This window comes from Heterodontus francisci, chromosome 14, assembly GCF_036365525.1.
Source record: "Heterodontus francisci isolate sHetFra1 chromosome 14, sHetFra1.hap1, whole genome shotgun sequence".
Lineage (NCBI taxonomy): Eukaryota > Metazoa > Chordata > Chondrichthyes > Heterodontiformes > Heterodontidae > Heterodontus > Heterodontus francisci.
The window spans coordinates 46,895,378-46,921,898 of record NC_090384.1 but is presented as its reverse complement, the minus strand read 5'-3'; the positions used below and the strand labels follow the sequence as shown (position 1 = coordinate 46,921,898).

Here is a 26,521-nt window from a genome sequence, read left to right as displayed (position 1 = left end):
CCGCTGACAAAATCCAGAACCAACATCACAACGTTGAGTTTCCAGATGAGACCGTCCATCCCGATGTTTCGGCCTCCCACACCTCCACTCCTGCTTCTGCTGGCCTCACAAAATTCAACCCGCTCAAGGCCTTTATGAAATAGTTCGAAAGGGTAGATGTAGAGAAGGTATTTCCACTTGTGCGAGAGACCAGAACAAGGGGCCATAAATATAAGATAATCACTTATAAATCAATAGGAAATTCAGGCAAATGTCTTTACTCAGAGAGTAGTGAGAATGTGGAACTCACTACCACAAGGAGTAGAGGACTATCATAGATTCATTTAAGAGGAAGCTGTATAAACACATGAGGCAGAAAGGAATAGAAGGATCTGTTGATGAGGTTATATGAAAATTGGCAGCAGCTTGTATAAGTGTAGCACCTTTGTTGTAGTAGGATGTCCCAAGGCACTTTGTGGGAGCATTTTCAGGCAAGGTTTGACGTGGAGCCACATAAGGTGATATTAGGACAGATGTTTGGTCAAAGAGGTCGGTTTTAAGGAGCATGTTAAAGAAGAGAAGAGAGGCAGAGAGGTTTAAGGCAGGAATTCCAGAATTTAGAGCCTTGTCAACTGAAGACATGGCTGCCAATGGTGGAGTGATTAAAGTTGGGAATGCTCAAGAGGCTAGAATTGGAGGAGCACAGACATTTCAGAGGGTTGTGGAGCTAGAGCACATTACAGAGATAGGGAGGGGCAAGACCAAGCAGGGATTTGAAAACAAGGATGAGAATTTTAAAATCAAGGTGTTTTTTAACCGGGAACCAATGTAGGTCAGCGTGCACAGGCATGATGGGTGAATGGGATTTGGTGTCTAGGTTGCCTGAAAGGGTAGTAGAGGCAGAAAGCCTCATCGCATTTAAAAAGCTTCGATATGCACTCAAGGTGCTGTAAGCCACAGGGCTATAGACCAAGAGCTGGAAGGCGGTTTTAGGATGGATAGCTCTTTTCCAGCTGGCACGGACATGATGTACTAAATGGCCTCCTTCTGTGTTGTAAATTTTCCGAGGTTTCCTATATTTTCCTGTGACATCGAGTACTGGATGAGCAGAAATTTCCTCCAATTAAACATTGGGAAGACCAAAGTCATTGGGCAGAATTTTTCAGCCCCCCCCCCCCACCACCCTCGACGTTAGGGGTTGTAGTGGGGGCCGGAAAATGCCTCCGGGAGAGGACAGCCACGGGTCTCGATGCTGGGAAGGCCTAGCTCGATATTGCCGGTGGCAATGAGATCTCATGGCGTCCCCTCCCCTCCCCCCCGCCCGCCACTTGGCGACAGGAGCAAAATTTTAATATTTTATTGTATTGAAATAAATGAGTTACTTACTTACCCACTCCCGCCGACCATTCTGGAGCAATATTGGTGCCGGTGACCAGCACTTGCGCACCTTCGGATACCGTTCCGGGGATCCAATACAGGACACTGCATGGGGGCGGGGAGCAGGTAAGTATTTCAGTGCAGGGGTAGGGGGAGAGCGGGGTCAAACTCATCCGATTGGTGTAGGGGATGGTGTGAAGGGGTAAAGAGCATAGTTTATGAACTTTTGGGGGTGAAGTTCAGGTGCACAAGGTAAGTATTTTGGTGGGGGGAGAGGGCAAGGAATGAATTATATGGTTATGGGGGGGTAGAAGAGGGTTTAGAAATAATTATTTAATTTTTTAAAATCTATTTTAAATCACTATTCCTTTAAATATGTAAATTGAAATGTAGGGCTCGAAGCCCTTTAAAATGGCACCTAAAGCCATTGCCGAGGACTGACCACCCACCCCCTCCATGTCATCGGTTGTGGGGGGGGGTGGTCCGCCCTGGCCATTTAAATGAGCTGCCGCGTTTAATATCATGACGGCTCCGCGACCTGCAGTCCGCAGAAATGTAAAATCCAGCCCACTGTCTTCGGTCTCCACTACAAACTCCGTTCCCTATACACCGACTCCATCCCTCTCCCTGACAACAGTCGAAAGCTGAACCAGACTGTTCACAACCTTGGTGTCATATTTGACCCTGAGATGAGCTTCTGACCTTATATCTGCACCATCGCTAAGACTATCTATTTCCACCTCCATAACATCACTCGACTCCACCCGCCTCAGCTCATTTGCTGCTGAACACCTGGCCAGCCTCCCAAATGCTAACTTCAGTAAACCTGGAGGTCATTCAAAGCTCTGCTGCGCATGTCCTAACTTGCACAAAGTCCCGTTTACCCATAACCCCTGTACTCAATGGCCTACATTGGCTCTCAGTCAAAAGCAATGCCTCAACTTTAAAATTCTCATCCTTGTTTTCAAATCCCTTCATGGTCTCGCCCCTCCCTATGTCTGTAATCTCCTGCAGCCCCACAACCCTTCAGGATATCTGTGCTCTTCTATTTCTGGCCTCTTGAACATCCCTGATTTTAATCGCTTCATTACTGGTGGCCATATCCTCAGCTACCAGTCCCTGAGCTCTGGAATTCCCTCCCTAAACCTCTCCACCTCTCTATCTCTCTTTCCTCCTTTATGACAATCCTTTAAGCCTTTGTCTTTGGCCAAGCTTTTGGCCATTGCCCTAATATCACCTTGTTACGATCAGGTGACCTCAACAGGTTTACTTCCTTTTTGAAAAGGATATACTTTAACTGTTTACATGCTGTGATCATAAAAAGAACAAATCAGACATGTTTTCTTGAGTTTAACAAAGAAAGAGGTTAGCTTTATTATGCTTAAATCGATCTAAGTAAAATAATAAAAATATGCTCTGACTTTCACACACACACTTGAAGTTCATACATGCACACAAATAAGTTACAGGGTGAGGAAGGATAGTTTGGTCAAATTAGAGTCCAGAGAAATAAAAGGGGTATACAGTCTGTGGAGATTGGTGACTCAGCTGGCTTCAGGCTGAATTTGGTGGTCCTGAGGCATCTGATTTGCAGATGTGGACAACTGATTTGGCTGTTCTCCTGGAGACAGCTGTGCAGGGTTGATTTTCTTCAGGAGTCTCTGTCTGCAGCAGGGGTGTCCCTGGGTGGTCACAGTCAGTAAACAGGGTTCGGAAACTTGCAAGGTGGGTTGGAGAGAGAGAGAGCGAGAAAGGACCCTACTTGGATCTTCTCTCATCAGGATCTAGCTGCTTGTCTCCTTACTGCAGAGCAGAGAAAACAGAAGCGAAAGCACATGAAGGGTGGGCCTGTCACATGACCATCACCCAGTGATTCAAGCATGGCCATTATTAGTGTATTTCCCTTTGCAACTTAATTAGTCCATGCCTAGGAATCCCTTTCTCACAGCTAGAGTCCCATTTTTTTTAGAGATACAGCACTGAAACAGGCCCTTCAGCCCACCGAGTCTGTGCCAACCATCAACCCCCCATTTATACTAATCCTACACTAATTCCATATTCCTACCACATCCCCACCTGTCCCTCTATTTTCCCCTACCGCCTACCTATACTAGGGATAATTGCTAATGGCCAATTTACCTATCAACCTGCAAGTCTTTGGCATGTGGGAGGAAACCGGAGGACCCGGCGGAAACCCACACAAACACAGGGAGAACTTGCAAACTCCACACAGGCAGTACCCAGAATTGAACCCGGGTCGCTAGAGCTGTGAGTCTGCGGTGCTAACCACTGTGCCACTGTACTGCCCATTAGGTTTAGTGGTTCGTCTCTGCCAGTTGACTACCTCAGGTGATTGCCTTGATGCATTATTAATGGTAACAGGATATGTGGTTCACTCAGATTCCCCAGGTCATTGTCTTTGATGGGTCTTTGCAGACATGGTGTCTTCATCTCAATGGATTGGAATGTGGAGGATACAGTGATGCAAATTGGGGTAGCTATCTTTAGCTGCAAGCATCAAGTCCTCTTTAGTCTCTGTTTTTTAAACTTCAATTCCGGTTTCCATCCAGTGGATTAAAAATCATCATTCAACAGAAAGCATGTTTTTGTGACAACCTTAAGTGGCTCATTGTCAAGTTTTGCTTTACAACACATCTGTGTAGCATCTTGGGACATTTTATTATGTTAAAGACGCGATATAAATACAAACTGTTGTTATTGTTGGAGTGACCGCCACACAGTCTTTGTGGAGATGAGGTCCAGTCTTTACACTGAGAACACCCTCCATTCTGTTGTGTGGCACTACAACCATGCTAAATGGTATAGATTCAGAACAGATCTAGCAGCTCAAAACTGGACCTCCATGAGGCGCTGTGAGCCATCAACAGCAGCAAAACCATATTCCACCACAATCTGTAACCTCATGGCTTGGCATATCCCTCATCCTACCATTATTATCAAGCCAGGGTATCAACCCTCGTTCATGGAAGACCATTTCAGGAGTAGCACCAGGTGTACCTAAAAATGATGTGCCAACATGAGGAAGCTACAACACAGGACTGCATGCCCACCAGATCAAATCAAAGCTCTGCAGTCCTGCCACACCCAGTCATAAATGGTTGTGGACAATTAAACAACTAACAGGAGGAAGAGGCTCCACAAATATCCCCATCCTCAATGATGGCGGAGTCTAATACATCATTGCAAAAGACAACGCTGAAGCATTTGCAACTATTACCAGCCAAAATTGGTAAGTTGATGATCCATCTCAGCCTCCTCCTGATGTCCTCACCATCACAGATGCCTGTCTTCATCCAATTTGATTCACTCCACGTGATATCAAGAAATAACTGAGCACTAGATACAGCAAAGACAATGGGCCCTAATAACATCCTGGCTGTAGACTTGTGCTCCAGGACTAGACGTGCCCCAAGCCAAGTTGTTCCATTATAGCTACAACACTGGCATCTAGCCGACATTGTGAAGAATTTTCGCTGTCCGCAAAAAGTAGAACAAATCCAATCTGGCTAATTACCACCCGTCAGTCTACTCGCGACCATCAGCAAAGTGATGGAAGGTGTCATTGACAGTGCTTTCAAGCAGAAATTACTCAGCAATAACCTGATCATTGATGCTCAGTTTGGGATCTGCTAGGTCACTCAACTCCAGAGCTCATTACAGTCTTGGCCCAAACATGGACAAAAGAGCTGAATTCCAGAGGTGAGGAGAGAGTGACTGCCCTTGACATCAAGGCAGCAATTGAACAAGTTTTGCTTCAAGGAGCCCTGGAAAAATTGAACTCATTGAGCATCAGAGGGAAAATTCTTCTGTGGCTGGTGTCATACCTAGCACAAAGGAAGATGGTTGTGTTGTTGGAGGTCAATTAATGGCAGCTCACCGCCACCTTCTCAAGGACAATTAGAGATGGGCAATAAATGCCAGCCTTGCTTCACAAGCAAAAAAAGGTTGAGAACCCCTGCATTAGGGGACATGGGAGTTGCAAATTTGCTCAGTGAGAAGGAACAGTTTGACAACTAAAATCCACCTCAGTGTGGGGTGATTTGAGATTTGAAATCCTACTCACTGGGAGGGAAAAGGTGAAGGATGACTTCTTGCTTAATCAGGGCGTTTTAATGTGGAACTGATGCTCAGTTGGGAAAGTTGGATGCAAAAGGGTTGCTTTCAGATCAAAGGTCACTCATCCTTTGTTCAAGCTTGTGATCTGTCACATAAAGTTATGTCTGACTACAATTAAATCAATTGGTTCAATAATGTTATGCCTAAAGTGTTTATTACATGTTTATTTTATTTATTTTTTTTGAGATCACTATAACAGATAGACTAAGAGGCTTGCCAAAAAATAGTCTAGCTATTATTGTTTGGTATATCACTGTACAAATGGTTCACATGTTTATAGGGTTCTTCTCTGTCCATAATTTTAGATACTGGAACCCATCTATTTTAAAAATGTCTCTGCTAATTTATTCATTGTCATTTCTAGGCTTATATTCAGTGAAATGACGATGCCATTGTTTCTAACTGTTACTTTTTCACATGTAGGCATTGAACATAGGAATCCCCCAGCTGTTGCTCCTGCTTAGTTGCCTGAGCTCCACTTTTACATCAGCAGAAATACATCCCACGGTAACAGGTAAACATTTCTGCAATCCATGCATCGAGTGTGCAGAGTTACGGCACAGAATTTTCATAAAAGGAGTGCTTTGTAAACAGAGCGCTAGTGTCGGGAATTTGGTGCAAGTGGGAATTCGGTGCAGAAGGGGAAGGAGGTGCAGCTTTTTATTCTTTTTGTTTTACTGCTAGTAGCTGGTGAGTGTTTTCTTTTCTTTCTAAGCTTGTCTCCAAGCTAAGAGACTGTAACTTGCTATTATTTTACTTTCCTAAATTAGTAATTAATCAACGAATTAAATAAATAAATAGGATTAGATAGACATGACAGGGCAGGTGGTGTGCTGTACCTGCAGCATGTGGGAGTTTGTGGAGAGCATTGCGATCGCGGATAGACAAATCTACGGTAAGTGCCTGCAGCTCAAGGAACTTAGGCTCAGAGTTCTTCAGCTGGTGTCTGAGCTGCAGACATTGTGGGGCATCAGGGAGGGAGAGAGTTACCTGGGCACTTTGTTCCAGGAGGCGGTCACACCCCTTAGGTTAAGTAGAGCTTTAGAGTTAGTCAATGGTCAGGAACCAGAGGGTGTGACTGCAGGTCAGGCGGGTATATGGGGATCCAGCATGCAGCGATGGAGGAATTTCAGTCCTTGACTTTGACCAAAATGTACAAGGTACTTGCTACCTTTCTGGATGAAAACAAGGACAGCAGGGTGGATGGCACATTGACCATGGCATCATTCTATTAGGGGAGTGAAAAAGAATGTGATAGGGGACAGGATCGTCAGGGGAATAGATACGGTTCTGGGCAGATATGACCAGATTTCCAAAAGTTGTGTTGCCTGCCCAGTGCCAGGGTTAAGGACATCTCATGGCTGGAGATGAACTTGGAGTGGGAGGGGGAGGATCCATTTGTCATGCTCCATGTAGGAACCAATGACATAGGTAGAACTAGGAATGATGTTCTTCTGATTGAATTTGAGGAGTTCGGGCCCAAATTAAAATGCAGAACCTCTGGATTGCTACCTGAGCCATGTGTCAATTGGGATAGGGTCAAGCAGGTTAGAGAATTAAATGCGTGGCTCAAAGATTGGTGTGAGAGGAAGAGGTTTTGATTCATGAGGCACTGACACCAGTACTGGGGAAAGAGGGAGCTGTTTTCTTGGGATTGGTTCCACTTAAACCGGGGTGGGATCAGTGTCCTGGCGACTAACATAACTAAGGCTATGGATAGGGCATTAAACTAAAAGAGTGGGGGAGGGGTCAGGTGAAGGGAGATTTAGAAATCTAAAGAGCAAAGTGAGCCAATAGAGCAGTGTAGCGATTTGGATAAAAACGAGCAGAGTGGGACAGGAAGGGACAGAGAGTTTAACGTTAAGAGTACATCAGTGAACAAGGTTCATGCAAAGAATAATGGTAAAAAATAAAATTAAAGGCTCTTTATCTGAATGCACGAAGTATTTGTAACAAGATGGATGAAATAGCGGCACAAATAGAGATAAATGTATTTGATATAATCACCTTTACAGAGACATGGTTACAAAGTGACCAAGATTGGGAAATAAATATTCCAGAGTCCACAACATTGCGAAAAGACAGGCAGGATGGAAAAGGAGGAGTAGCTTTGATAATGAAGGATGATATAAGGGCGGTAGTAAGAAGGCAAAGGAAATTCAATTCGTTGACATGAATAGTATCCATGACTTTGTCACTGCCGCAAAGACCATTTATGGCCCAAGTACTCAAGAACCACCTCCTTTGAGGCCTATGGATGGGGGAGATCTGATCAAGGAAAGGGAATTTGTCAACACCTGTTGGAGGGGGCATTTTGAAAACCTTTTCAATCAAGAATCCATTGTTGACGAGAATGTTTTCAACTCCATCCCACAACACCCAGTTGGAGACGAGCTCGGAACTCCACCAATGCCTATGGAGGTGATGAAAGCCATCATACAAGTGAAAGGCAACAAAGTGCCAGGAGATGATGGAATCCCACTGAAATCTTTAAGCACAGTGGAGAAGAACTAACTTTGCAGCTCCACACCTCATCCTACAGATCTGGAATGAAGAGGAAATCCCGAATGATCTCAAGGATGCCATGATTGTGACGATCTTCAAGAAAGGGGACAAATCCAATTATGGAAATTACAGAGCCATCTCCCTGCTCTCCATTGTAGGAAAGATTATTACAAGAAGCCTTCTGAACCAACTCATTACACTTGCTGAAGAGCTGCTCTCCCGAATCTCAATGTGAGCTTAGGCTATCAAGAGGCATGGCTGACATGATTTTCATGGCTCACCAACTACAAGAAAAATGTCTACATAGCATTTTTTGACTTGACAAAGGCCTTCGACTCTGGAAATCGTGAGGCACTTGAGAAGACTTGTTGAAGTATGGATGTCCTCCAAACTTCATCACCATCGTTCACCTGCTTCATGATGAAATGAGAGCGGTGATCCTTAGCAACGGATCCATTACAGACTCCTTTGAGGTTAAGACAGGAATTAAACAAGGTTGTGTCATCGCCCCAACTCTTTTCTCGATCTTTCTAGCTGCCACACTCCGTCGGATTAGAGACAAGCTCCCTGCAGGAGTGCAGCTTATTTATCAAACGGAAGGTAAACTATTTAATCTCAGATAACTCCAATCAAAAACTAAGACCAGCCCAACTTCAATCATTGAGCTCCAATACACTGATGGTGCTGCAGTAAGTGTTGTGTCAGAAGCGGATCTTCAGAGAATCATCGACGTCTTTACTGAGGCATATGAGAGGATGGGACTTACACTGAACATTCAGAAGACCAAAGTCCTCTATCAGCAAACTCCAAATGCACATGTCCCAACCCATTGATTAGGTTTCATGATGAATGCCTGGAAAATGTGGAACACTTCCAGTATCTTGGAAGTTATCTTTCACAGAAGGCTGACAATTATGAAGAAATTCAGCATCGCGTTTGGCCACTTGAGAAAGCCAGTGTTTGAAGGCTACAACATCAAAACTGAAATCAAGTTTATGGTTTACGATGCGGTTGTGATCCCTAACTTACAGTACAGGGCTGACACATGGACAACATATTGGAGGCACCTCAAAGCACTGGAGTCATTTCATCAATGCTGCCTGTGCAAGATCCTACATATCTAGTGGAGGACAGGCACACCAACATCAGTGTCCTCTCACAAGCAGGCACCACAAGCATCGAGGCTATGATTATCCACCATCAGCTTCATTGGGTTGGTCATATAGTTCGGATGTCAGGTACCAGGCTCTCAAAGCAGGTCTTCATCTCCCAGCTCAGTCAGGGCAGATGCGCCAGAGGAGGACAGAGGAAGCGCTTCAAGGATGTGTTGAAAGCCGACATGAAGAAATGTAACGTTGACATCAACTCCTGGGAGACCATCGTCCTGGACTGAACCAGATGGAGGCAGAGTCTGTGGGAAGGATCCCAGCATTTTGAAACCCAACAGTGACAAAATGAAGAAGAAAAGTGAGAGCAGCGAAAAGAACAAGCCATGACCCAAACTAAAAATAGACAACCTGACATCCCACATGACAACAAATGCCCTACGTGCCATAAAGTCTCTCGATCCCAAATTGGCCTCATCAAGTCATCTTCAGACTCATGGATTACAAGCATCCTCGCCTTTGAGGGGAAGCCAATAATAATAATAATATTAAAATGATAATATAATAGCATGAAGGGATCTTGACTCAGAAGATCAGGAAGTAGTATTAGTATGGGTGGAGATTAGGAATAAGAAGAGTCAGAAAACACTGGCATGAGTAGTTTATTGGCCCTCTAACAGTATTTATATCATTGGACAGAGCATTAAGCAAGAACTAATTGGAGCTTGTAACAAAGGCAATGTAATAATCATGGAAGACTGCATATAAACTGGACAAATCAAATGGGAAAAGGTAGTGGAAGATGAGTTTGTAGAATACATTCACAACAGCTTCTTAGAACAATATGTTTTGGAACCAACTCGGGATAAAGCAATTTTAAATCTAGTATTGTGTTTTCTGGCAGGGTTAATTAGTAATCTCATAGTAAAAGATCTTTTGGGATAAAATGATCATAATACAATTGAATTTCATATTAAGTTTGAGAATGACATACTTGAGTCCAAAACAAGAGTCTTAAACTTAAAGCCAATTACATATTTATGTGGGGTGAATTGGCTAAGGTTGATTGGGTAAATATACTAAAAGATAAGGCAGTGAATAAACAGTAGGAATCATTTAAAGAAATAATTCAAAAGGTTCAACAAAAATACATTTCATCAAGAAACAAAAACTCATTGAGAAAGACCGATCTGTGGCTTACTAAAGATAGGATTAGGTTAAAAGAAGAGGCTTACAATGTTGTGAAGAATAGTAGTAAACTTGAGGATTGGGAGAGTTATCGAAACCAGCAAAGGACGACCAATAAGTTGATGAAAAAGGGAAAAAACAGGATATGAGAGTAAAATAGCCAGGAATATAAAAACAGATTATAAGAGCTTTGATAAGTATATAAAAAGAAGAAGGGTAGCTAAAGTATATGTTGGTCCCTTAGAGACAGAGGCAGGAGAAATTATCATGGGGGATGAGGAAATGGGAGAGAGATTGAACAAATATTTTGTGTCTGTCTTCACAGTAGAAGACACAAATTACATATCTGAAGTAGAGGGTAACCAAGAGGCTAATAAGAGTGAGTAACTTAAAGTAATTAATACCAGAAGAGAAAAAGTAATAGAGAAACTTAAGGGATTAAAAGCTAACAAATCCCCAGGATGTGATGGTCTACATCCTAGGGATCTAAAAGATAGTGGTTATGATTTTTCAAAGTTCCCTAGGTTCTAGAACAGTCCCAGTGGATTAGAAGTTAGTAAATGTAACACAGCTATCCATGAAAGGAGGGAGCGAGAAAACAGGGAATTATAAGCTAGTTACCCTGACATCGGTCATCAGGAAAATGCTGGAATCTATTATTAAGGATTCTTAATAATGCATTTAGAAATTGATTGTATGATAAGACAGAGTCAGCATGGTTTTATGAAAGATAAATTGTGTTTGACAAATTTACTGGAGTTTTTTGAGAATGTTACTAGTAGGGTAGACAAAGGGGAACCAGTAGATGTAGTATACCTGGATTTCCAAAAGGCATTCGATAAGGTGCCACACAAAAGGCTAATATGCAAGATAAGGGCTCAAGGAATTGGGGTAATATATTAGCATGGATGAAGGATTGGTTAACAGACAGGAAGCAGATAGTAATGATAAATGGGACATTTTCAAGTTGGCAGGCTGTAACTAGTGAAGTGCCACAAGGATCAGTGCTGGGGCCTCAACTATATACAATCTAAATTAACCACTTAAACAGAGAGATCCAGAGTAATGTATCCGAGTTTTTTTGATGATACAAAACTAGGTGGGAATGTAAGCTGTGAGGAGGTTGCAAAGAGATGTAGACTGGTTAAGTGCATGGACAACAAGGTGGCAGATGGAGTATAATGTGGAGAAGTATGAGGTTATTCACTTTGGTAATAATAGCAGAAAAGCAGAATATTGTTAAAAGGCATGAAACTTCTAAATGTTGATGTTCAGAGAAACATGGGTGTACTTGTACAAGGAACACAGAAAGTTTGCATGCAGCTATAGCAAACAATTAGTAAGGCAAAGGGCATGTTGGCCTTCATTACAAAGGGATTGGAGTACAAGAATAAGGAATTCTTGCTACAATTTTACAGGGCTTTGGTGAAATCATACCTGGAGATCTGTGCACATAATTGGTCTCCATATCTAAAGGATATACTAGCATTTGAGGTGGTACAGCGAAGGTTCACTAGGTTGGTTCCTGGGATGAGTGGGTTGTCCTATGATAAGGGGTTGAGTAAATTAGGGTTATACTCTCTGGAGTTTAGAAGAATGAGAGATATCATTGAAACAGACAAGATTCAGAAGGAGCTTGACAGCTGAGAGGTTGTTTCCCCTGGTAGAGGAATCTAGAACACAGAGGCACAGTCTCAGTATAAGGGGTCAGTAATTTAGGATTGAGACGAGGAGAAATTTCTTCACTCAGAAGGCTGTGAATTTTTGGAATTCTATACCCCAGAAGGTTGTGGAGACTCCATCGTTGAGGACATTTAAAACTGAGATAGACAGATTTTTGATCTTAGGGAATCAAGGGATATGGGGAGCATGCAGGAACATGGAGTGGAGCCAGAAGATCAGCTATGATCCTATTGAATGGCAGAATAGGCTTGCGGGACCATATGGTCTACTCCTGCTCCGATTTCTTATGTTCTTATATTCTTAAAGCTTACCAATGAGCTATAAAATGTGTGATTTTCAGAGTGATCTCCCTTTAAGATATTAGTATGCTAATGAGACAAATACCAGGATGCAGTCATGTGACTACAAGCCTGAGTCACTCTGCTGCTATAACACCTAGAGGCAGGTTCTGTAAATAGTAAACTGTACTGTAGGATAGTTTAGTTGTAATAAACCTGTTTGAGATCTTCAATATACCTGGACTCCATGCATCTCAGTTATGTTGCATCAGACAACATAAAAAGAACTCATTACATGGTGACAGCTGTGGTGAGAAAACAAAGTCTACGTTGAAGACTATAGGGAAAACAGCTTTAAAATCTACCTTCATACAGCTAAAAGAGAGAAAGTTAAAAAAAACTGGCCAAACAGGGAAAGAAGAAAACACTTAACTTGAGCTGTAGAAGACAGAGCACTGAACAACTGGTTGCAAATCAATCAGTGTGATCAGGTGAGTCATTGTCTCGACAGTCCAGGAACCCCATTGAAAAAAAAGCTTTGAGGTGCTTGCAAAGTTGATTTTTTTTAATGTTCAGTTAGATAAAAACAGGGAAAACCCAATCCCCATCTCAGGCAGATTGTTTTCAAAGGCACCCCCAGGCTGATCGAGGTCTGTGCCATTACAGGAGGCGCCCGACAGCAAAAAGTGTGGGAATCCTGCATTCACGCAGCTCACAGCTAAAGCTATAAAAAAAAATCAAACCACTTGAGCATGAAGAACTTTCACTCACAGACAAAGTTTAAAAAACTCATAAAACCACTGAAGCATGAAGAATTGCCTATTGAATGGCTGTGTAAACAAAGTCTAACAAAAAAAGCACTTAAAATGCCTATTGCTCAGCTGTGTAAACATACAGACTAGAGCGCTGGAAGCTAGATAAACAGACAAGGACTGTTAAACACCTGCTCCTGTCAAGCAAAGCAGCCAAGAGAACTCTTTTTAAAGGGAAAGCAGTACACAATCATAGAACAAGTCTTAAAGTAAGTTTTAAGCAAAAGAACCTCAGAAAAATGGATACTAAATTTCCCAGCATTAACTGGAAAGCCTTGAATATCCTATGTGAGTTCCAACTGTTCAAACAAAGAATGCAGTTATCCTTTATAGATCAAGTAATTGTAGAACCAAAAAAAAACAGGCTGTAAAAATACTAATAGCAGTTGTAAATGAGGGATTGCACAGAATCAATGCCTCAGGCTTAACTGATGAGGACCAGAAAGATTCCACAAAGATACGGAAAGTGCTAGAAGATAGGCTCAGATTACGAGTTAATTTTAGAAATCACGGCCTGGAATTGATGTCCTACAGGCAACAGCCACAGGAATCAATCAACTAGTTTGTCAGTAGATGCCGTAGTAAGGGGAATGAATGTGACTTTTCAGAAGCTGAGTTGTCAGACCGAATAATGGAGCTGGTGATTGTTTCAACACCCATTGAAACATTCCAGAAAGGCCTCTTTGGGGAAAAGAAAGGTCACAGCATTGATACATTGCTGGAAGATGGCAGGAGATACAAAGCCATAGTAGCTGGACAACAGCATCTGCAAGCACTAGATGCAGCCAACAGTATCGGCACCATAACCAGGTCAAAAATAGCAAGCAAGCTGTGTGGTAAGTGTGATTGGTCCCACTCACGGTGAAGATGTCCTACATTTCGAGACCTGTGCAATGCGTGCGGTGCAAAAGGACACTGGGCCACTTTTGAAAGAAATCTGACTCTGAAGGTGCATCCAGAAATCATGGTAGGGTACAGACAAACAGACAACAGGTCCAGAAGCAGGGCAACAGCAGCAAGGGGAGTTCCGAAGACTGGCATAAACGCAAGCCGATACATGAAGTCCACAACGAAACAGACCTGAGACAAGGCTCAGAGAGAAGCAATTCTCTCTACAAGACCAGCAGACATTCCACATTGTGAACCCGACACACCACATTGATGAAGTCAAACAACTGGAAGCTTTTGCCACTATTAACATCATGTGCCCAAAGTAAGCTGGCAAATATACACTCAGGGTTAAGACTGGCACCAGCAATAATGCAAATATCCAACCAGTCTGAACACTGAAAGATATATACCAGAGTCATTGGAAATCAATGATACAACCAATAACTGCCAAATTATCTGCAGACAACGGGTCACCCATCCCTTGTAGTGGCACTCCAACAATGCAATGCAGCAATCGCAAGTTGGCATGGAAACCACAAACATTCTACCTAGTAGACACAAGCGGACCAGCAGTGGCAGGGCTACCAGCGTGTAAGGACCTCAACATCATAACTATTCACGAGGTCACCAAGGTACCCATTACAGCAGAGGAGACCAAGGGTACCCGCATTGAGTCAGTCCACAACCTATAACAAATGTACCTGGGTGGGTTCGATGCCACAGGAAATTTCAAAGGCGATGCCGTACTGCACCTCAGAGAGGATGCAATTCCGTCAATTGACCCTCGCAGAAAGTGCAGTGTGAGCGTACAAGAAAAGTTTAAGCGCGAGTTAGATAACATGGAATTCAATGGCACCATCTGTCATGTGCATCATCATACAGACTGGTGCAGCCCAATCACATGCGTACTGAAGAAGGATGAAGCAATCAGGGTGTGTCTAGATCTGAGGCACCTAAACCGCTCCCTAAAGAGATGCCCCTACAAGATTCCGACATTAGAGGAATTGAATCCCAAGTTCACAGGAGCTAATTCTTCTCCAAGTTGGATGCTAAACATGGATATTGGTCAGTACACCTAGCTCAGGAATCTCAAGAAGTCACCACCTTCAGGGCACCATTTGGAAGATATTGCTTCCAGAGACTACCCTTCGGCTTATCTGTCAGTCAGGATCTGTTTCAGCAGCGTATGGACAGAATTATAGAACATGTGCCTGGATGTTTAAGCATTGCTGATGACATTGCAGTAATGGGAAAAACCAAAGAAGAACATGATCAGAATCTCCATTCACTGATGACAGTAGCTCGTCGTGAAGGGCTCATTTTTAACAGAAAGAAGTGCCAGGTGACTGTAAGCCAGGTCAATTTCTTTGGCTCTATATATTCCGGTTGCGGAATCCGTCCTGACCCAGGGAAAATTGAAGCTGTAAGGTAGATGCCTACCCCACAAGACAAGGAAGACCTCCAGAGATGTCTAGGATTTTTCAACTTTTTGGCACCATACATTCCAAATTTTTCTGACAAAGCATCATCGCTGAGAGAGCTCTTAAAGAAAAACAGACCATTTGTATGGCAGGAGGACCATCAGCATATGCTTGAGTCACTCAAACAAGTATTGTCAGCAGAAACCTGAACGCTGCAGTACTATGATCTTGGATTTTGACGCCTCACAGAAAGGGCTTGGAGCGTGCATCTTGTAGGATGGCAAAGCAATTGCATTCGGGTCAAAATGTTTATCCTCAGTACAGTCCGATTACTCATAGAGTGTGAAACACTTGCTCTGGTGTTTAGGATTACAAGGCTCCACAGCTACCTGTTCAGTAAGTAGATCACGGTAAAAACTGACCACAAACCACTGGAGATGATCTGGCGCAAACCATTGACAAGCGCACCACCTCGACTACAGCGGCTCTTAGTGAAAGTACAGGGGTACAACGTCAACATCTGCTGCAAACCGGGTACCAAAATGGTCACCTTGGATACACTGAGCAGACTGACAAGCCCGAGCAAGAATGAAGAAGTTCCGCTGGATCTACAAGTGGACAGCGTGGACATCGAGGTGGAAGATGTGCTCAAAATCAACTTACTGCATTTTAGTCAGCACAAATGTGACCAACTGCAATCAGAAACAGCAAATAACCCACAACTGATGGCACTGTGGAGAGTCATCATGTAAGACTGGCCTGACACGGTAAAAGAGATGCCAGAAACCCTCAGGTACTTCTGACCTTACACAGATGAACTCAATATCTCAAAAGGTATCTCCTTCAAGGGAAAACAAGTGATTTTGCTCAAAGCTCTCTTGTCACATCTTCACCAAGGCCTTTTGGGCATAGAGTGAACAAGACGACTGGTACGAGACACTATTTATTGGCCAGGGATCAATAATGACCTCGAAAGGTTAGTGAGGCTGTGTGAGGCATGACAGAGCCACCAGCCACAACAATGTAAAGAACCTCTACACCCTCATGAAATTCTGTCAATCCCTTGGTCCAAAATCGCCACTGACCTGTTTTCCATTAATGGAGATGACTTTATCTTAGTCACCGATTATTTTTCCAAATTTCCAATTGTCAGACAGGTAAAAGACACATTAAGTGCAGTCGTTGCAGACACATTGAGTGCCATATTTGTCTATTCAGCGCACCTGAAGAAATCAATTCTGACAATGGGCCACAGTATACGGGCAAACTTTTCAGGGATATGTGCGCCAAATGGGGCGTAAACCATGTGACATCCTCACCACATTATCCTACATCTAATGGTCTCGCCGAGTGAATGGTTCAAACAGTCAAAGCACTTATCCTAAAGTGTAGGACAAGGAAACACGATTTTCGTGTTACCATGCTCCACCTCAGAGCTACATGTATGGATATGGGCTTACCATCACCAGCAGAGATCATGTTTGGCAGACAAGTATGGACCACTCTGCCAAGCCATCATCTGTCCAAATTCCCCGAGATGCAGGATAACTGGACTCCAAGCATCTCATTTATGTTCCATCAGACGACATATAAAGAACTCATTACATCACTGATGTAATGAAGATATTTCCCTATGGTTATTGTCAGATGGTTGTGCCAGGGCTTGCCGCTTTGCTTGGTGGCATCTTATTGGGTATAGCCAATCAGGACATGCTCCTGTTTCTTGCTCAGGCACAGTTTATTTCTTACTGAATTAGAAGCCAGTCGAATATTCTTAGAGCATTGGACCATTAATCTATCAAAACCCCTTGTAATTTTGAACACTTTTTAATCTCCACTTAACATTCTGCACTCTAAGGAAAACAATCCCAGCTTCTCTAGTCCCTCTCAACATAACTGAAGTCTCTTAACCCTCTCCAAGGCCTTAACATCCTTCCTAAAATTTGGTGCCAGAGATGAACACAATACTGCTGCTGGAGTCTAACCAGTGATTTCTAAAGGTTTAGCACAATGTTCTTGATTTTGTACTCTATGTCTCTATTTATTAAGCCAAGGATCCTATATATTTTTAAACAGCTTTATCAACTTTATCAGCAACGCACCAAGGCTCCTTAGACAGCACCTTCTAAACCCGCGACCTCTACCAACTAGAAGGACAAGGGCAGCAAATGCATGGGAACACCACCACCTGCAAGTTCCTCTCCAAGTCACACACCATCCTGACTTGGAACTATATCACCATTCCTTCACTGTCGCTGGGTCAAAATCCTGGAACTCCCTTCCTAACAGCACTGTGGGTATACCTACCCCACATGGACGGCAGAGGTTCAAGAAGGCAGCTCACCACCATCTTCTCAAGGGCAATTAGGGATGGGCAATAAATGCTGGCCTGGCCAGCGACGCCCACATCCCATGAATGAATTTAAAAAAAATGTCCTGCAATCTTCCAAGGTTTATTTATGTGAACCCCCAGGTATCTCTGTTCCTGCACCCCTTTAAAATTACATCATTCAGTTTATATTGCTCCTCTTTGTTTCCTTCCGAAATGCATCACTTCACAGTTCTCTGCATTAAATTTCATCTGTCATGCGTCTGTCTATTTCACCAGTCTAATTCCTCCTGTTTGCTAATATCCTCCTCACTGTTTACTACATTTCAAAGCTTTATGGCATCTGGAAACTTTGAAATGAGACCCTGTATACCCAAGTTCAGGTCATTAACTTACATTAAAAAGAGCAGTGGTCCAGATCCAGACCCCTGGAGACACTACTGTATACTTCCATCCAGTCAGAAAAAACATTTACCACTGCTCTCTGCTTTCTGTTTTTTATCTAATTTTGTATCCACACAGCCACTGTTCCTTTAATCTCATGGGCTTCAATTTTGTCTATTATGTGGCACTTTTGTCAAATGCTTTTTGAAAGCAACCACACTATCTTCATCAACCCTCTCTTTTATTTCATCAAAGAACTCAGTCAAATTTATCAGACATTGTTTGTGTTTAACATATTGGCTGTTATTTCTTAACCCATCTTTTTCCAAGTGACAATTAATTTTGTCCTTGGACTGAATTCTGTTGAGCTCCCAACGTTGGGCTCCTGGGCAGTGGGGGCCGGATGATCGCAGCGGCAGCGGCCCACCACAGAGCCCTATTCCAGGATTGCCAGGCCCGATCTCCCAGCGGCGGCGAGGCTCCATGGCGGCTAGCCACCCTGCCACTCGGCGACAGGACCCAATTTTAAATATTGAAATAAAGGGCATGAATACATTAGCATATCATTCTCCGCGATCTTACCAGCTGTCTGCGATCTTCTGTGCGATGGCCCGCACTCACACGCCTTCACTTTCTCATCCAGGGTAAGCTGGAGCCACTGACATGGGGGAGGGGGAACTTAGGGTTTTTAGTGTAGTGATGGGGGAGGGGAATGGGGTCAACTCTGCATTTCTAGTGTGAGGGGAAGGGGTGACCTCTGCACTTTGTGCAGCTGGTGGGGGGAGAGGTCAACTATTCAATTTAAATGTTTTGTGGGAGGAGAACAGGGTTACCATTTATTTTCTATATATTGGCAGTGGGGGGGAACAAGTCACACATTTATGTACAGTGTAGTGGGTGGTGGAGGGGGGTACGGTTCCGGGGTTGCACTTTTTCTGCCTCTGTAGGTCTGGGAGCCCTTTGAAATTGGTGCCAACACCTGCACAGAGGCAGCTGACGCTGTTGCCGCCATCATGGAGCCCGGCCCCGCCATGTGATTGGGGAGGGGGGCAGACTGCCCTGCGTCTGGAAATGAGCCGCTGTGCGCTCGATCGTGGCGGCATGGTGGCACGTGGCCCATGCGTGCAGGCCGCCATTTTTCTTGCCCACCTCCGCCCCCAGTGGCGGGAGAATAAAATTGAGCCCCTTGAATGTGGTCCCTAAAAGTTTCCCTACTACCGACACTAGGCTGACTGACCGGTAAGCTTTTCTCTCTCCCCTTCTTTGAACAGGGATGTAACATTTTGCAACCCTCAAGTCCACTCACACCAGGACCATATCCAAGGAGGATTAAAAGACTCTGGCCAAAGTTTCCGTTATTTCCCCCCATACTTCCCTCAACAACCTCGGATGCATCCCAACTGCAGCAGATGGCTTTTCAACTTTCAGCACAGCTAATCATTTAAATTTAAGTACCTCCTCTTTATTGCTTTTTATCCTGTTCAAATTCTCTTCATCCTTCAGTAGTCATTCTTAATGTGCAAGATGAGATAATGAGTTCCAGCAGCCTGTACAACTATGGCAGAATATCAAAGCAAAGCCTAATCCATAATCTCTCCATCAGAGGATGAGTGGGGGTGGGAGGTCCACAGGACAGTGAGATCAGGATCCCTGGCTGATGTTCTATACTTTAACTCAGAGCCATTGTTATATCCTTAACTGCTGCCCTGGTTGAGATCAGCTAATTCAGTGCAGACACTAAAATCAAATCTGTGGTTTTCTGGTTTATAAATCTCAGCTACACTGGCTCCACCAACTGAGCCATCGGAAATGCTTCCGATTTTTAAACCATTTTAATTCAGTATCACTGACATAGGAACAAAGGACAAGATTTCTGCTGATGCCAAAGCAGAAGGGGTAATACCACAACTGTTATCAGATGCAAATTTCTCTGAAGATCCCGTCTCAACGTAGGGATGACCTAAAAATTGTAATGAGTTCTTTATGTTATCTGATGCAACATAAATGAAATGCGTGGAGTCCTGTTGGTTGAAGATCTCAAACAGGTTTATTAAACAGCTAACTATTAGATACAATATCTTCTTCTTCTTCTTCTTTGGCCTCCTTGTCTCGGGAGACAATGGGTAAGCGCCTAGGGGAGGTGGTCAGTGGTTTGTGGAGCAGCGCCTGGAGTGGCTATAAAGGCCAATACTAGAGTGACAGACTCTTCCACAGGTGCTGCAGATAAAATTGGTTGTCAGGGCTGTTTCGCAGTTGGCTCTCCCCTTGCATTTCTGTTTTTTTTTTCCTGCCAACTGCTAAGTCTCTTCGACTCGCCACACTTTAGCCCCATCTTTATGGCTGCCCGCCAGCTCTGGCGATCGCTGGCAACTGACAATATAGAGCAAACGATTTACAGAACCTTACTCTGGGTGCTCCAGTTGCAGAGTGACATGACTGCATCTGGTACTTAGCTCATTGGCATACTAAGATCTTAAAGGGATAACACTCTTAAAGGCAATCAGACAACATCCCCCTTCTTTTCAAAGATAAGTCTCATATGCTAAAAGTAAAATACATAGCATTAGATAACATCAAAATTATTTACACATGGATAGAGATTATGAACTTTACACATGCAGAAGCTTAATAGTCCACATATCATTTTGGTGGTTTTACAACTCGTCCAGATCTGGTTACAGTATCAACTTCTGGGGATGTCATCCTTGGTTGTTTTGGGTTTGCAGGCATGTTGTCACCATGTTGATTGTCGTCCTGTTGTTCCATCACACCCTCATCATCGGAGTGCGTTCTTTCGAGTCCGCTGTGCACAATTGGGGTATTGCACACTTCTCTTAATTGGCTAAGGTTCCTTCTCAACACCGCTCTGCTAGGTATTGTAATCACATATGACCTAAGCCCACTGAAATTTTTGGATACCTCTGCGGGTAGCCATGTTTTCACTGTGGGGCGTATAATCCTGACCTTTTGTCCTACATGTAACTGATGTAGTTCCACCCCGGCGTATCGGTCATGCACCATCTTCATTCTCCCTTATTTTTCGAGCAGTGTTTCCTGCATCTGAGAGAATTTGGACAGATGATGGCTTGGCAGTGTCATTCGCAGTTGTCTGCCAAACATGATCTCTGCTGGTGAAGGTAAGCTCATATCCCTAGGTGTAGCTCTGAGGTGGTGCATGGCAACATGAAAGTTTTGTCTTATTGTCCTACACTTAAGGATAAGTGATTTTACTGTGCAAACCTGTCATGCAGGCCCCCACCTGCCAAGAATGAGGCACATTAATTTCACCACATGGACATTAAACTTAAAATTGGTGCTGGGAAGAAAAGAGGGCCTATCACAAGGAATTGCCAGGCCCCTAGCCAGAAAGACATTTTTTGCATACTAGCAGACAGTGTTGGAATAGAGGAACCAGTCCCTGCTCCCAATACACAGAAGACGTGGTCAGACCAGTTTAGTCACATGACTAACTGGCTGTTGCAGAGTTTTGAACTGAGAGTTTTAAATTGACCACAGAGAATTTGAACTCAGAAAGACCTCTCGTGGCTGGCTCGCCGCAGCCTCTCCTGTCTGCTCTCACCTCGTTCTCACCAGCTTTGGAATCCATTGAATACACAAGAACGCAAGAGAGAAAAGTGAACAAGGTTTAAAAAGAATACTGGGCCCAAATGAAAAGCAAGAATTACCTACAAAAGGACTCTACAGTGAGCTCAAAGCACAGCAACAAGAAACTCTTCATATATTGCTTCAAACCTCTCCACTTTATTTTTCTTCAGCTCTTTTCTGTCTCTATTTGCATGTGCGGATCACATATACATGCTAGCGTAGGACACAGAGTATATTTGTAAGCGTTAACCAAATTAGAGTTTAAGTTTAAGTTTTAATATATTTCACTTTTCTTCTTTAAACCTAAGAAAGCCTGTTTGTGCTCATTTCTTTGGCTTATAATTGGAAAGCGGTGAACAAGGATTCACCAAGGAGGAGCTCAAAACACGGTGTGTTTAAAATTAAACCCTGTTACAGTAAAACAAGGTGAAGGCTGAAAGGGACCCTTAGACACCTTTCTCACCTGGTCTTAACAGAACCATTCACTCAGCAAGACCATTGGATATAGGTTAATGTGGTGAGGACATCAACTGGTTTACGCCCAATTTGGCGTACATATCACTGAAAGGTTTGCCCATATACTGTGGCGCATTGTCCAAAATGATTTCTTCAGGTGCACCGAATAGACTGAATATGGCACTCAATGTGTCTTCGATGACTGTGCTTGAAGTATCTTTTATCTGTCTGACAATTGGAAATTTGGAGAAATAATCAGTGACTAAGATAAAGTCATCTCCATTAATGGAAACAGGTCAGTGACGATTTTGGACCAAGAGACTGATGGAATCTCGTGAGGGTGTAGAAGTTCTTTGTGTTGTTGTGGCTGGTGGCTCTGGCATGCTTCACACATCTCACTAACCTTTCAATGTCACTGTTTATCCCTGGTCAATAAATAGTGTCTCGTGCCAGTTGTCTCATTCGCTCTAAACCCATATGGCCTTGGTGAAGTTGTGACAAGATGTCCTCTCGGAGAGCTTAGGGCAAAATCACTTGTTTTCACTTGAAGGTGATGCCTCTCGAGATACCAAGTTCATCTCTATAAGGCCAAAAGCATCTGAGGGGTTCTGGCACCACTTCTACCATAACAGGCCAACCTTCTATGATGAATCTCCACAGGGCCTTCAGTTGTGGATCATTGGCTGTTTCTGATTGTAGTTGGTCACATTTGTGCTGACCAAAATGCAATAAATCAATTTTGAGCACATCTTCCACCTCGATGTCCACGCTGTCCACTTGTAAATCCAGTGGAACTTCTTCATTCTTGCTCAGGTTTGGCAACCTGCTCAGTGTATTTGAGGTAACCATTTTAGTACCCAGTTTATAGCAGACGTCGAAGTCGTACCCCTGTACTTTCACTAAAAGTCGCTGTAGTCGAGGTGATGCACTTCTAAATGGTTTGCGCCAGATCATCTCCAGTGGTTTGTGGTCAGTTTCCACCGTGAACTGCTTACCGAACACATAGGTGTGGAGCCTTGTGATTCCAACCACCAGAGCAAGTGTTTCACACTCTATGTTTGAGTAATCAGACTGTGCTGAGGATAAACATTTGGACCCGAATGCAATTGGTTCACCATCCTGCAGGATGCACACACTTAGCCCTTTCTGTGAGGTGACAATTTCCAGGATTGTCTTCTTCCTTGTGTCATAGTACTGCAGGGTTCAGGTTTCTGCTGATAATGCTTGTTTGAGACTCAAACATATGCTGATGGTCCTCCTGTCATACAAATGGTACATCTTTTTTTAAGAGGCCCCTCAGCAATGATGCTTTATCAGAAATATTTGGAATATATGGTGCTAAAAAGTTGAAAAATCCAAGACATCTCTGGAGGTCTTCCTTGTCTTGTAGGGGAGGCATATACCTTACATCTTCAATTTTGCCTGGGTCAGGAGGGATTCCACGACCGGAATATATGGCAATAAAGAAATTGATCTGGCTTACAATCACCTGGCACTTCTTGCTGTTAAAAACGAGCCCTTCACGACGAGCTACTGTCATCAGTGAATGGAGATTCTGATCATGTTCTTTGGTTTTGCCCATTACTGCAATGTCATCAGCAATGCATATACGTCCAGGCACATGTTCTATAATTCTGTCCATATGCTACTGAAACAGATCCTGACTGACAGATAAGCCGAAGGGTAGTCTCTGGAAGCAATATCTTCCAAATGGTGCCCTGAAGGTGGTGACTTCTTGAGATTCCTTAGCTAAGTGTACTGACCAATATCCATGTTTAGCATCCAACTTGGAGAAGAAATCGGCTCCTGTGAACCTGGGGTTCAATTCCTCTAGTGTTGGAAACTTGTAGGGGCATCTCTTTAGGGAGAGGTTTAGACGCCTCAGATCTAGACATACCCTTATCGCTCCATCCTTCTTCAGTATACACATGATTGAGCTGCACCAGTCTTTGTGATGATGCACATGACAGATGATGCCATTGTGTTCCATGTCATCTAAATTGCACTTAAGCTTTTGTTGTATGTTCACACTGCACTTTTTGGGAGGGTCGATTGATGGAATTGCATCCTCTCTGAGGTGCAGTACGGCATCGCCTTTGAAATTTCCTGTGGCATCGAACCTACCCAGGTACATTTGTTGTAGGTTGTGGACTGACTCAATCCGGGTACCCTTGGTCTCCTCTGCTGTAATGGGTACCTTGGTGGCCTCGTGCATGATCATGATGTTGAGGTCCTTACACGCTGGTAGTCCTGCCACTGCTGGTCCGCTTGTGTCTACTAGGTAGAATATTTGTGGTTTCCATGCCGACTTGCCAGAGCTGCATCGCATTGTTAATGTGCCACTGCAAGGAATGGGTGACCCGCTGTATGCAGATAACTTGGCAGTTGTCAGTTGTATCATTGATTTCCAATGACTCTGGTACATATCTTTCAGTATTCAGACTGGTAGGATATTTGCACTAGCGCCAGTGTTAATCTTAACCTGAGTGTATGTTTACCAACTTTCTTTTGGGCACATGATGTTAATGGTGGCAAAAGCTTCCAGTTGTTTGACTTCATCAACATAATGTGTCAGGTTCACAATGTGGAATGCTTGTTCATCTTCTGACTGAGAATTACTTCTCTGAGCCTTGTCTCAGGCCTGTTTCGCTGTGGACTTTGTGTATCGACTTCTGTTCATGCAGGTCTCTGAAGCTTTCCTTGCTTCTGTTGCCATGTTCTGTGCCAGTCTTCTATTGGCTTGTGTCCTACTGTGGCTTCTGGCTGCATCTTTAGAGCTCGAATTTCTGCATAGGCGGTTCCAGTGTCCTTTTGTACCATACGCCTTTCATTGGTCTTGAAATAGAGGACAACTTTGTGATGAATGGGACCAACCACACTTACCACACAGCTTGCTTGCTCTTTTCAACCTGGTTATCATGCTGATACTGTTGGCTGCACCTAATGCTTGCAGGTGCTTTTGTCCAGCTACAATGGTTTCATATTTCCTGCCATGTTCCAGCATGGAACATTCCTCTTTTTCCCTCAAGAGGTCTTCCTGAAATGCTTCAATGGGCGTTGATACAATCACCAACTCCATTATTTGGTCTGACAGCTCAGTTTCTGAAAAGTCGCATTCATTGCCCTTACTTCGGCATCTACTGATCAATTGGTCTGTTGATTCCTGTGGCTTTTGCCTGTAGGATATCAATTCCAGGCAGTGAATTCTAAAATTCACTCATAATCGGAGTTGATCATCTAGCACTTTCCATATCTTTGCAGGATCTTTCTGGTCCTCGTCAGATGAGCCTAAGGTATTGCTTCTGTGTAATCTTTCACATCCAATTGCCAGTATTATTTTCACAGCCTGTTTTTCTGGTTCTACAATTACTTGATCTGTGAAGCATAACTGCATTCTTGGTTTGAACGGTTGGAACTCAGATAGGATATCCATGGCTTTCCAGTTCATGCTGGGAAATTTGGTATCCATTTTCCTACTGTTCTTTTGCTTAAAATTTGCTTTGAGAGTTGTTTTATAACTCTGCACTGTTGCCCCTTTAACAAACTGTCTTTTATTTAAACTTGCTGCTTTGATTGACAGGTGCAGGTGTTTGCTAGTGTTGTGTGTTTATCTTGCTTCCAGCACTTAAGCTTGTATGTTTACACAGCTGCTCAATAGGCTGGTTAATTGCTTTTTTGCTAGAGTTTTTGTTTTTGCAGCACTTAAGATTGTCTGTTTACACAGCTGTTCACTAGCTGCTAAAGTTTATGTTCTTCAGGCTCAAGTGGCTTTATGAGGTTTTTTTTGGACTGTTGCTGTGTGGATGAAGGCTCTGCAGTGATCGGTGTTTTCCCGTGCTTTCTGCACTCGGACGCCTCCTGTAATGGTGCCGACCTCAATCAGCCTGGGAAGAGAAGTCAAGTTTTCCCCGCTTTTTTTTTACACGCAGCTTTTAGAAAAAAGCAACCTTTTGAAGGACTTCAAAGCATTTTTTAAAGCAGTATCCCTTGCCTGATTTACTTGCAGCCTATCGTTCTGAGCTCTTTTTTCTCCAGCTAGAGGTAAGTTTTTTTTTTACTGTTTGAGCCACTATTTGTTTTTTTAACTTTCTCTCTCGTGGCTATAGAAAGGGTTGTTTTCAAGGCTGTTTTTCCTTTTTTTTCACCGCAGCTGCCACCATGTAATGAGTTCTTTTATGTTGGCTGATGGAACATAAATGAAATGCGTGGAGTCCAGTTGGTTGATGATCTCAAACAGGTTTATTAAACAGTTAGCTATTATATACATTACAGAGCTAACTATTTCAGAACCTTACTCTGGGTGCTCCAGGTGCAGAGTGCCCCTGGCTCCAAGTCACATGACTGCATCTTGGTACTTAGTTCATTGGCA

General features: G+C 43.4%; 1 protein-coding gene across 1 annotated transcript in view; it reads left to right on the top strand.

Annotated features, from left to right (window-relative positions):
* Positions 1-26,521, top strand: part of LOC137377295 (myeloperoxidase-like) — a 167,879-nt gene that overhangs the window by 98,323 nt on the left and 43,035 nt on the right. The window contains exon 2 of the mRNA XM_068046856.1: positions 5,917-6,007. Coding sequence (XP_067902957.1) covers positions 5,917-6,007 — 91 coding nt within the window. The remainder of the gene's footprint in view (positions 1-5,916; positions 6,008-26,521) is intronic.